General features: G+C 35.4%; 1 protein-coding gene, 1 long non-coding RNA gene and 1 pseudogene across 2 annotated transcripts; 2 read left to right on the forward strand and 1 right to left on the reverse strand.

Moving 5' to 3' along the window:
• Positions 1–235: 235 nt before the first annotated feature.
• LOC124438692 (uncharacterized protein F54H12.2-like) lies at positions 236–3,691 on the reverse strand. Its single transcript, XM_046988886.1, has 3 exons — positions 3,437–3,691; positions 2,723–3,283; positions 236–259 (listed from the first exon to the last, which is right to left on the reverse strand). Exons 1-3 carry the CDS (start codon positions 3,689–3,691, stop codon positions 236–238), a joined length of 840 nt encoding a protein of 279 aa, XP_046844842.1.
• Positions 3,692–7,711: 4,020 nt separating this feature from the next.
• On the forward strand, positions 7,712–10,931 carry LOC124438695 (annotated as a pseudogene).
• Positions 10,932–10,945: 14 nt separating this feature from the next.
• On the forward strand, positions 10,946–12,927 carry LOC124438699. Its single transcript, XR_006946157.1, has 2 exons — positions 10,946–11,005; positions 12,801–12,927. It is a non-coding gene; the product is annotated as an uncharacterized LOC124438699 (long non-coding RNA).
• The last annotated feature ends 203 nt before the right edge of the window (positions 12,928–13,130 follow it).

Below are 13,130 nucleotides of genomic sequence, written 5' to 3' on the forward strand. Positions count from 1 at the left end.
AAAACAAAAGTTTATCCTATAGGTCATCCAACAATAATTCGCGAGAATTTTGAAACAATTTCGAATTATTTCGGACTAATAAAATGCAAAGTTTTAGCACCCAGAAATTTGTATCTTCCAATTTTACCTGCACGAATAAAGGATAAACTCTTTTTTCCATTATGTAAACAGTGTGTTGTACAAAACTCTTCAGTGTGTACTCATTCGGAAAATGAGCGTGCTTTTTGGGGTACTTTTACCACAGTTGAAGTGTTGAAAGCTATTGAAAAAGGATATAAGATTATTGAAATTTTTGAAATTTGGCACTTTGAAAACACAAGCTCCGATTTGTTTTCGGAATATGTGAATTATTTTCTCCGTATAAAGCAAGAGAGTTCAAGATTTCCGAGTCGTATACAAACTCCTGAGGACAGACAGAAATATGTGGCCGGCTATTATGAAAACGAGGGAATACTGTTAAGGCATGATAAAAGAGACTACAATCCAGGATTAAGAGCACTGGCTAAGCTATAACTTAACAGCTTGTGGAGTAAATTTTGTCAAAAAGACAATCGACTAAATACAGAATTCAAGGGCGGATCTAGGATTTTTCAAACATTAGTCATAAAACGTCGGAGGCGCTCCGCAACTGGGGGGGTCTGAGGCATTCTCCCCTGAGAAATTATGAATTTCAGAGCCTTAAAAATGCCATTTTCAGCGTTTTAGAGCATTACAAAATGTATTTTGTGGGCATCGTTTTTGCGTAAAAACAATACATTTTGCTTACGTTTTTTTTCACAAAATAATGAAGTGAACAATACTTGAATGTTTTGCCAAATATTTAGGCTCATTATCATGCCAAATATATGGCTCATTAGCATGTCTATGTCTAGGAACGTAAGATTTATTTTAAAATAATGCTGTTCAAAAACAGATATAGTCTTTAAAAATTTCTACCAATTTTTCAGGCATAGACCCCCCATAGAGACCCCCATTCAAACCTCTATGTAATGAGTTAAGTTAGAAATTCGGTACTACAAGTGACAGTTCATAGATATAAAAAAGCTCAGACTTCAAACCATGCAAGTTTATTGTAACCCTTTACCCATCTCCACATCAGTGCCAGCAAATTCACCTTTTGAGAAAAAACTCAAAATTTTTTTCTGCCAAAGATTAAGCAAAAATTAACAGAGTGAAAATTTGCAGTTAAGGTCAGCTTAATGCCATAATTGTTTATTAGGCATTTCACTTATCTATTATCTTCTGCAAGGTGTGCTATATAGCAATCACTAGTAGCATTGTATTATCAAATACAAACAGAATGTAACCAACATGTCTTTAATTATATAATTACATGAATGTTAAAATTGGTTCATGTGTCATGCTTACTGGTTATGATAAATATCTTTTCATATGATCAAAGCTCGTTTAAATGTAAATCTGAAATAATTTAGTTTAGAAATTAACCGTAGATTAACACAACTTTACATCTCTACATGAGGTGTTCAGTTAGAAAAGGGGACAATATGTGACATGGGACAACATTTCATGTATGTGAAATACTAAGGTTTAATACCATTCCAGTCAAATTGTCAAAATAAAAAGCTTCATGGATCAGAAGACTCAAAATCACAAGTTATAGTAAACAGCTTCTCATGTAATCAATGTTAGTTTTCTCAAATCTTAAACAATATGTAGTATAACTGTCTAATGATTGAATGATCAATGATCATAAACTGAAAAGCCCCAAACATTTGTTTATGATAAAGTAAATAGTATGGCGCCTTATGGCTACAGATTTTTTGTCCATTGAAATATATTTGCAGGAATCTAGGATTTCGCTGCCATATAACGGTCACGATTCCCCAAGCACTAAAGAAATCATAACTAAAACTCCTTCGGCAACAACAATTTTAGAAGCATCTATCTGCTTACCATACGCCATATTAACATAAATCGCATCACACACTCGCATAAATTGACTTTGATATATTACATTCATGCATACACTTCAGTTGTCAATTACTTACGATTTTGGATGTAAATTTCTGCTGATAAAACTCAAAACAATGTTGGCTTGCTTTTGAACATCAATGACTGAAATGTCGCTCGCGAGATCGTCTTTGCCAAGCATTTACAATTCATCCATAAATTTTTCGCCCTCTTGAAAAAATTCACAGTTTGGAAAGCAGCATTCATGTGAATATATGAATTTGTAAAAGATTTCCATAAATTCCATCTGATTGTAGTTTAGTTTCTATCATGCTTTAGAAAATTACTATGAAACGATCAAACATACAATTCAGACAGTGAGCTTGACTATGTTAGTTCAGTTGGCTATCAGTCGAAATAGGTCAAACCAATCACAGTAAGACAAAAATTTAAACGAACCAATTACACGATAGCAAGTGGACTCCCTTATACGTCCGGCCACCCTTATTATCAGTCGAGACCATTCCAGACTGTCCACTGATCTGGCTATTGACCAATGAAATAAGCGTTTTTGGCGTACATAGACTCCTTTATCCGTCGAACCAGTCAAGCCACCCGCTTATCAGTCGGTTATTCCAGGTCAATTAAAATTCAACTGATCTGGTTACCAAGGAGATATTCATTGGATTAGTCATTAGTTTTCAAACGAAGTAAATGCGATAATAAGTAAGAATAATTAATGAATTTTTAACTAATATGAATAGGTAATTTTTGAGTTTCAAACATTAGTCGCGCGACGGATTTGACATACTCTAGATCCGCCCCTGGAAACGCTGAAATGCTGGAAATTGAATGGGTTTAATTTATAAGCACCATTGAATGCAGCACTTGCAACAAGACCAACGACAAGTGATTTTGGTACCAAACCGTTGAAAAGGTTATCTTTTTGCAACGATGGGTTTCCTGATGGAATGATGAAACTTTTGCAGTCCACACGCCTTACAGGGTAAACGGCTGGACTTTCTTTCAGTGCAACTTCGTTAGACATAGCTCTACTAGGATTCACTTTAACTTTGTGAACTTTTAGATAAACATCCACCAGTTTCACTTTAAAGACTGCATCGTCCTCGGATGCCATTAGGGCAAACTCATCACTGGTACGGTTCAATACCACTTTCAAATCATCATAGCTAAGCAGGAGGCGTTCACCGAAGAAAACATTACAAAATATAGGGCCTCCCATTTCGACAATTGCACTTCTCGCAGTAAACGTACTTCGTGTTTTCAAGCCTTTGTTTGGACTGGCGTTTGCTGGGTCGGCAACCTCCATTTTTGAAGCTTCGTCCTCCTTGTAAAACAACGCAGCTGTCAGCTTGGATTGTTTAGCTTATGGACCATAATTCAAAAGTGTATCGACATATGCACGATAAGGATAAGTTCCTGTCACTTGGGTTACTAGCTTCCCTTTCAAAAATACATCAACTTCCTTAAACAAACTATGCAAGAAATTGTTCACCAGCCCTACTTTAGCGCCATCGTCGAGATTTCCCCCGTCAGCTTTTGTTACTTTTGCTCTGACCATCAACATTGTGTTAGACAAGTCAACATAATCTTCTGTACCTGGCGCTAAAAAGATAATCGGACCGCTTTCAGATACACTGGAGACAGGTGGATGGTCTATCCATTGCCCCTTTTCCAAACTGGTTTGCGTTGGGGGTACGAAAAATATATCAAGTTCACTTTTTGTACATTTTGCTGATTTTGGATGATCGAACTCCATATTTAACCGAAAATATCTTCTGCTTCTTTAGCTGCTTTATGTCTCTTGGCTGAATGGTAAACGACATGAGAAGACGATGCTTTTCTCTTTTTAGCTGTTATTTTTGCCTGTTTCTTCTGGGGTTTTCCTCTTCCTGTTTGAACAAACTGTTGTATACGGCTTACAGCTTTTTTCCCTATTTCCTTTGCTGCTTGATTAACACGAGATTTTGCAGACTTTTTAAAACTTTTCCCTGAGATAACATCACCCAAAACGTTTGCACCTGTATTAAGGGCAATTTTACCTAGAGCTTTTGCGCCGGTTTTTGCCAAAGGTATTGAAGCTCTAGCCAATCTACAAAAAAAACACCAAGACCATAACCCATCTGCCCATAACCTTTTTGCCAGGATGCTCCCCTAAAGACAGGTTGTGATCCGTATCCTATTTGCTGATTGAGATAATATTGAACATAACGGTTTGTTCTACACATATTTTTTTTCTTATATAAAATAAGATAAGGATTGTTTTCTGAAATGAAGTGTCACTATCGACTTCCCTCGTTCAAATGCGATGGGATTTCCTAACTCGTCCCTTAAGAGAATTTCGATGTCCTCAAAAGATTTTGTTTGCACGGGTAAGTATTGGATATTAGTGAATGTTCTTAAAACAATGTCTCCATATTTTCCTTGAATAGCAACTGCCTTTAGTAATTTTACATTGACGTCTCCAACAACTTGCGGTTGTACAATGTTGCAATATACATACATCATGACGGATCCGTGCAAATCACAAGCATAAGGACTTTCGGTTGTTTTTGAAATCTCTACGTCTTTTCCGCCAAAACCAAGTAAGACCGACATTCGTTGATTAAATGATATTCTGTAACCCTGTCTTACATGCACTTTAATTTTTTCTGTTCGGGGGTCAAAGCTCAATTTGATATTGTCTTTTACTTCTTTGTCAAGAGTCTCATTAACTGATTTTACTAGTACAAATACCGGAGTAGGTAGACCTGATTTGTAAGTTACATATATATGTGTATCCAAACCTTTTTTCAACGTGTACCATGTATGAGAATATGTAATTTAATACAATCCTACTTCCCAATTACCATTTAAATTCACAACGTGAGGTAATTTTACACGATAACCTGAAACTTTATTATCTGGAAATTTAGGCAGAGATGCATTACTAGGTAATGTCAAATAAAAGTGTGTTCCGCTCATCTTTGATATAAATTGTTAAATGAAAGAGATCAAGCACACAGTTAAGTTTTATACATGTATTTCTGAATCAGGTATCCAAGAATTAAATTTATTTGGGTAACCTGACAACTTTACAATATATTGTACATTACTCCCTCTGCTCCGTTTCTTAAATATTTTTTCAATGTCGTAAACATCGTCTTTCTTGATGACGTTTTGAAGTTCTTTTTCATAAAACGTTCCTTTAAGTTCTTCCCCATCATAATCCTTCAGCCTGTATACAGGAGGATTACGTGGTATTTTTTGAATTACAGTGAAAATTTCTTTTGAAAAATTTAGTAAATACCCCTTCTCAAACTTTCGTTTTGTCTTACTTATTAGTACTTGATCGCCAATATCAAACTTATATTTCACATGTGTATGTTTATTTAGTTTGCTATCTCCGTATAGATTTTGCCAGATTCTATCTTCATTTTAACTTGTAACGTTGATCGGTTTTTCCTTGATGCTACGATGCATACTATGATTATAAGAATACATCAGATCGGGCAACATGTCGATGTATCTCATCGTTTTATTTGCGGTAAAGTAACGCCACATTTTTGCTTTCAGTGTACGTATCAAACGTTTAACAATCGATGCCTTTGTCTCGTTAAACGTGTTGAACAATGTAATTTTTTCTTCTGTCATGAGTTTCTTAAAGTCCCGATTGAAAAATTCCGAGCCTTGATCCCTTTGAATATGAATCGGCTTGCAAAATACACGAAGGAAAAAATTCCTTATAAGAATTGCGGAAGTTTGAAAAGCTTCAAACCAAACAACGGAAAGCAGAACTAGATGTTATGTTTCTTAAAGATTGTCTTTCACTCGGCGTTTATCCAAAGTTTCTCTGCTTTCCACTCATACTGAAGATGGCATCATGAGATGTCGAAACATGTCTATTTTCAAAAAAGTTGTCGTTTATATTAAATGTGTATTGGCAATAGTGCTTTTACGAAATTAAGGAGTAATAATTGTTACATTTTTTACATACCTTTTATTGACTGCCTCAAATCATGGGCAAGTTGCGGCTGATTTTTATCTAAGGTTTTGAAAAAACATTCGAATGCATCAGGCCCTAAACGCGGAAGCACATCACATATAAGCTTTTCCACTTTTTTGTCCATAGATGGCTCTTGCAACACAGTTCTGATGTTGACACCAGGATTTCTACTTGTGATCGCCACATTGTTGGATAAACTTTCAACCATTTCAGCGACATTAAGTGATTGCTTAAATGTGGACAAATGGCTCACAAGAATTCGACGATGGACCTCTTTCATTCCAGGCTCTTCAGTTTCTCCTAAGTAAGACAATGGTAAAATAAAAGGTTTAAAACTTTCTGATGTTTCTGTATATATGTAAGAAGATGGTTCTTCATTAAAACGTCTGTAAGTGAAGTCGATATTCGCATTCTTATCATCTAGAGAATTTTATCTTATTCATTATTATCATCAGAATGAATAAATAATAGACAGGCAAACAAGCTCACAGTACGTAATATATAACAGTATAAGAAATAAAAAATGTCGTACTTTGCGTGGCATTTGGAAGTATATGGTTCACATTAAGTCCGGCTAAGTCAGCCAAGTGTTCCCCAACCCATTTTTGAACTTTAAGTGTCGCTCTATTAAAGGATATAAATGCTTCATCTCCTCGCCGATGCATCAAATTAAGAAGTTCCAAAGTAGGAGCTTCAGGGGTGGATTCTGCTCGAATTTTGTCTTCGCAGTTACGATCCAGAACGTCCGTCATTTGTGGCCAAACAGCATCAACCTCAAGATTTCGTTTGAGATATTCCCTGTTTTTTCTTAAAAATTCACGATGCGCTTCAGACATCGCCATTATCACCGAATATCGGAAATACAGGCACTTCTATTTTGTTGTAAACTATTCTAGAGCTTTTCTACACCTAAACTCTTCTTGGTAACCTTACAATTCCTACTTCCCATTCATCGCAATGACAGTGGTAATGATGTGTGGAGGTTTTTCCCCCGCTCGGCCGCTCGTTCCAGGGTCCTGCTCTCCCCTGTTTTTCAGCAAATTTTCATCTTTTTGAAGCAGCTCGATTAAAAAGAAATAACATTATTGGTCTTCTTTTTAACATCAAAATGAACAAGGTTTGGTCGGTAAAGAAGTAAATTGTGTATATTGCGTTGCAGAATTATAGAGAAAATTCTTAGCCAACACGGTATTTTTAAAATTTTTTGTTCTTGTACATTAGGAATACAAATTGACTGTGATGGCATAATTGAGATCTTTATATGTTATATTGAAACATAACGACTACTTATCAGTAATATTTTTAAGACTGAAGTAGTGTACATAATGTTAAATGGATAGTATTGCTTGGTATTGCCCTGGTATTGCCGATTTGCAATCGATTCTGACCAATGATTCTGACAGATGGGATACAATGAACTGGTCATTAAATGTTTTTATGCATGATGACTCAACGGGATCCCGTTGAGTCATCTGATTTTTTCAGGTCCTGAGACGATTGCTTAAATTGTCCAGCAAAGTGCGAAGATCATATCTTCATTTAATTTGAACTGGTCATTGTTTGGTGGGTTTTCGAAATGGCCTAGTTTTTGTTAAAAAATCATTGGTTTTGTATAAGAATTTTGAAATTTAACTATGCTGTTATGTTGGTTGAGCTAATGTGCATTTTGACATATACATGCTTCATACAAAGTAATTAATTTCACCCTTATAACCTTTGCTATCTCAGGTGGGATGACTTGACTGTCTGTCAAGCAAAGTCACACTCTGTTATTTTTTAAGAAAAAATTTCTTATAATGGTGAAAAAGCCATGGAGAAAAATCTTGTACGAAGAACAAAATTACCCAGATAATTATGTTGACGAATCTTTCCTGTATGAACTGAAAAAAATGGTAAATATTTGAGTGAAATCTAGGAATGGTAAAAGATCGATAATTATGCCTACGATTTGAATTGGATGCGTATAACAAAGTATTATTTTTAGTATACACGAGAAACTATCATTTCTGGATTGTCTCCAATGAAGCTGGAAGAGTTTCACAACAATTTAGCAGGTTAAAATCAGGCTATCTTTGACTATCATCCTCTTCGTTAATTCTCGTCATGAATAAGCTAGTTCAACTGTTTAGTAGTCTACCATCAATTTATAGATTGATTGCCATTTTAACCTAAAGTACACCAAGCATAAATCTTTCTTTTAGCATACTTCAAAAATTAATGATATGTAAGTAATGAGTGTGCTAGATATACACTCTTCAACAAATATCAATTGGCTTGGCCAACAACATTGAATTTTGTGGACTTGTGCATCTCTTGAAAATTTATCTTTCATTGCCTTGCATTGAGTAGAAAACGATGTCATAAAGTAGTGTTTTATCATCTAACTATTTCCTTTCATTTTTGACAAAAAAGTACTTATAGATTGCTTCATTTACACCAAATCAATGATCTCATCTTTGTCTAAGTTTTGTTAAAGAATTTACACACTTCAATGTTTTTGCCACATCTAAATTTCTATTTTATTGAATTGTTGTTTTAGTTTGTGTCTGTTTGTGATGTGTTTTGTCTACATGAAGCAAGAGTGTATTTCACCATCTGTACTGTTCTTGATGTCAGTGATGGTGACCTCGATCTCTTACTTTATTTACCTGTTTATCAGTTGGGAAGGAACACAGATGAAAGGTAGGACATCGTCATCGCAATCAATTACAAATGAATTTCTTTGTGTTGCAGGGAGTGCCACCCCTAGAAACATCCTATTTCACCCCCCTAAATAAATTGTTCTCCCCTCTAAGAAACATATTAATTGCCCTATTTTTAGCAAAATAAACTAGAAGTACAGCTAAACTGACTTTTTCTAGGCAATGTTTCAACTCTTTACACTACCTTTGATGCCTAAACTATCTGACCGTCCCTTAATTAAATCTCAACCCTTAATTAAATCTCCACCAAAACTTGTTCTAAAATGTGTTCTAAATGTACAGATGTGGGTCCTAAAATTTTCAGCACCCACATCTGTAATTATGAAAATTTATCATCTGTCGATGCAATCAAACTATTACAAAAATAATTTTGAAGAGTAATGCTTTGAGATAAAGTTACTTTAAAAAAACTGGGCCTTATGCCAACCAACCATCTCCAGTCTCCCACCTCTCACTGCCTATGCTGACTATGATGTTATTTAGTTTTCTCATAAATGGTTTATGGTTACTTTAGTGGTGTAGCCAGGATATTCTGTCAAGGGGGGCAGTCAAAAGGGAAGGAGGGGGCTGCAGCTGTCATTCAAAATATATAATATATGTGAAACATAACAATATTTTAAGGGGGATATGTCACTGGTTTACTTTGATAAAATATCCTCCAACAATCATTTGCATGATTGCCTGAGTAAAAATACTAATTTGCTCATTGAATTTATATTTTTACTTAAAATTCAAACGTGTTTGATAGTGCAAGATGATCTCAAGAGTTTTGTTCTGTTTCTTGCATTCTCATTTGGACTCTCTCCTATATTGAGAACATTAACAGACTCCATTAGCACGGATACTATTTATGCCATGACGGTAAAATGAAACTTCTGCAAGTATTGGCATGCAGTTAGTTCAAACATCATTAAATGAAAGATATTGTTTGCACTATTTTAGATCTGTATGCTTGGAATGAATCTAATAATGCATGATTATGGAGGTAGTGGAGCCATGTAAGTTTTAAATATGAAAATCTGCACTAGCTGTTGATTTGTTACAGCAAATGAATATGTTACAACAAAACAAATGTTAAAAAAGGTCGAAAGCTTAATGTTGGCTTGCGTGTTTAGAAGTTTCTGTTTCTTTTTGTCAGTGCTGAAGGAAATAAAACTTTGACATGGAATTCAATTCGTAATAACTAATAAATCTAGAATCAAGTCAATCAACGTAGTAATGATCCGGAATCCAGCAAAATTTAAGTTTTGGAATCAGGAATTCACGAGCATGAAATCCGAATCCAAGAGCGTGGAATCCGGAGACCACGAGCTGGTATCGCAATCCGACAACATTGATTCCTCTTCATAGGACGAATCTACTTTAGCACAAAAAATAATAGACCTCGAGCTCTACCATAGACAACATTAAAAATCAGAAAGTGCGCGAAAACAAAAGATACAAAATGATTAAAAATCGAAGCGTTAATTACGTACATCATTGTTTTTTTCTCGTTCCCGATGTCTTGACGTCAGTATGTTTTTATTTCTGTAGAGTATCGAAGGCGGCATCTTTGAATACAGCGATATTTGGTTCTGTGTGTCTTGCTTCGCGACTTCCGTCGTCGTGGCATGCTTTTGTAACCGTTATACTTGCTGTGGAGATATTTGCGTTGTTTCCTGTGTTTCGTGAAACTTTAAAGGTTGGTGAATGCTTGTTGTTGGTTTATTTTTGCTTGTTCATTAACAATACTTCTGTTGAAGTGAGTTTGCCAAAGTGGACTACATAATGCGTACGTTAGAAGAATGTTCAGGGTACATTTTCTTTTTGCGTTGTTTACTTTATTAAGTTAATGAAAGATCGATTGCAATTAGTTGTAAAATATCTCATACAAAAAGAGTTTGATGACCAACCATTTGAAATATTCCGTGTATAGTCGAAGAGCCTGCATGCATAACCTCAAAATGCATAAATATTTGTCAATTCTCACTGCAAAGATATGGTATTTGAAAGAACTAAAAGATTTTGTGTGTCAACATCTTAAGTTTGTAGAGATCAAATCAATTCAATGATTTTAGTCCAGTTAACGCTGAGTTATTTCATTGAGATGAGCTGCTTTAACAAGCATTGATGAACTGCTTTAGCAAGCATTATTAAATTGATTTTTTGTTTTTTACCACTGTTAAAAATAACTGAGTTCGTTCTTCGTCTCCATAAGTGTGCTCTCCTCACTGTTTTAGACATTTTGCCCCCGCAGCCAACCTTTCATGACTTGGAGTTTGCTACTCATAGCTCTTGTGTCTGTTCTGACCATATCTCTTTTGGCGGGTGTATTTTTTGTGCTTACACAAAGTGCTCTGATGTTCCTGTGTCCTTATTGGCTCGTTCGTCTTCAACGATATAAAGAGTAAGTCACGTGATGTTGAATGTCGTGAAAAGAGCAGTGGATGTAGAGTGCATCTAACCTTTCAAACAATTCGTTTAATAAGATCAATGTTTATTCCGTATCTTAATGTAGTGTGGCATGTTGTACCGTAGTGTGGCATATTGTACCGTAGTGCTGCATAATGTACTGTAGTGTTGCATAATGTACCGTATTATTGTATATTGTACCGGAGTGTTGTATATTGTACCGTAGTGTTGTATATTGTAGCGTAGTGTTGTATATTGTAGCGTAGTGTTGTATATTGTAGCGTAGTGTTGTATATTATAGCGTAGTGTTGTATATTGTACCGTAGTGTTGTATATTGTACCGTAGTATTGTATATTGTACCGTAGTGTTGTATATTGTACCGTAGTGTTGTATATTGTACCGTAGTGTTGTATATTGTACCGTAGTGTTGTATATTGTAGCGTAGTGTTGTATATTGTACCGTAGTGTTGTATATTGTACCGTAGTGTTGTATATTGTACCGTAGTGTTGTATATTGTAGCGTAGTGTTGTATATTGTACCGTAGTGTTGTATATTGTACCGCAGTGTTGTATAACCGTATTGCATAAACCGTAGTGTTGTATATTGTACCGTAGTATTGTATATTGTACCGTAGTGTTGTATATTGTACCGCAGTGTTGTATATTGTACCGTAGTGTTGTATATTGTACCGTAGTATTGTATATTGTACCGTAGTGTGTTGTATATTGTAGCGTAGTGTTGTATATTGTACCGTAGTGTTGTATATGTAGCGTAGTGTTGTATATTGTACCGCAGTGTTGTATATTGTAGCGTAGTGTTGTATATTGTACCGTAGTGTTGTATATTGTACCGTAGTGTGTTGTATATTGTAGCGTAGTGTTGTATATTGTACCGTAGTATTGTATATTGTACCGTAGTGTTGTATATTGTAGCAGTGTTGTATATTGTACCGTAGTGTTGTATATTGTACCGTAGTGTTGTATAATATACGTGTTGTATATTGTACCGTAGTGTTGTATATTGTACCGTAGTGTTGTATATATTGTACCGCAGTGTTGTATATTGTACCGCAGTGTTGTATATTGTACCGCAGTGTTGTATATTGTAGCGTAGTGTTGTATATTGTAGCGTAGTGTTGTATATTGTACCGTACCATTGCATATTGTACAGCAGTGTGGCATATCGTACCGTAGTGTTGTATATTGTAGCGTAGTGTTGTATATTGTAGCGTAGTGTTGTATATTGTACCGTACTATTGCATATTGTACAGTAGTGTGGCATATCGTACTGTAGTGTTGTATATTGTAGCGTAGTGTTGTATATTGTAGCGTAGTGTTGTATATTGTACCGTACTATTGCATATTGTACAGTAGTGTGGCATATCGTACTGTAGTGTTACACATTGTACGGTAATGTTGCAGTAAATTTTAGTTTTACTGTAGTGTTGCACCCGAAGGCCTTATCAATAATCCTTTATTTAAGACTGAACAAATGCGCTAGTTAAGCCATTGCATGTAACCGAACAAAAGTGTTTTCGCTCATTCGCTGCAACTATATGATTAGAATTGCTTCATCAATAATCGAAAGCATTGAAATGCTGTCCATTCCCAACAAACTAAATGTCGTCGTCATTGTTGAGCGAGTTTCTTTTGTTGTGTTCGTTTGTAGTAACAAACTAAATGTCGTCGTCATTGTTGAGCGAGTTTCTTTTGTTGTGTTCGTTTGTAGTAACAAACTAAATGTCGTCGTCATTGTTGAGCGAGTTTCTTTTGTTGTGTTCGTTTGTAGTAACATACACGGTCCATGGGATGAAGCTGTGATATCTACTTGACATTCGTAACCTGAGGTGGAAAGCTCATGCTACTGTGAAATGAAAGGAAGGATGACGTTAAGTCAAGAATTTTCTTGTGCTTTATTCCAGGGATGGATCCAATATAATTTTGCAGGGGGGTGCTTTAGTTTTTTTAAGATGCTGTTTGGTCAGTCTAGTTTAGATTAGATTTCAGTGGCTCTCTTTTGTGGGTGTCGTTATGTCATTCACATGTCATAGTTTTTGTAGTTTTGACTTGAAACCTTGGGAAATGTGTAATTTGACGGTTGTTTTAGCTTAATCGGTTG

Source organism: Xenia sp. Carnegie-2017, unplaced genomic scaffold, assembly GCF_021976095.1.
Source record: "Xenia sp. Carnegie-2017 unplaced genomic scaffold, XeniaSp_v1 HiC_scaffold_19, whole genome shotgun sequence".
Lineage (NCBI taxonomy): Eukaryota > Metazoa > Cnidaria > Anthozoa > Malacalcyonacea > Xeniidae > Xenia > Xenia sp. Carnegie-2017.

Excerpts from the sequence above, each read along its gene's own strand:
- LOC124438692 (XM_046988886.1), bottom strand. The coding sequence starts at position 3,691 with ATGGAGTTCGATCATCCAAAATCAGCAAAATGTACAAAAAGTGAACTT. Across the intron at positions 3,284-3,436 it reads ATCTCGACGATGGCGCTAAA|CTGACAGCTGCGTTGTTTTA; the intron begins GTAGGGCTGGTG and ends AAACAATCCAAG. Across the intron at positions 260-2,722 it reads TTTCCAGGGGCGGATCTAGA|CTTTCAACACTTCAACTGTG; the intron begins GTATGTCAAATC and ends CTTTTTCAATAG.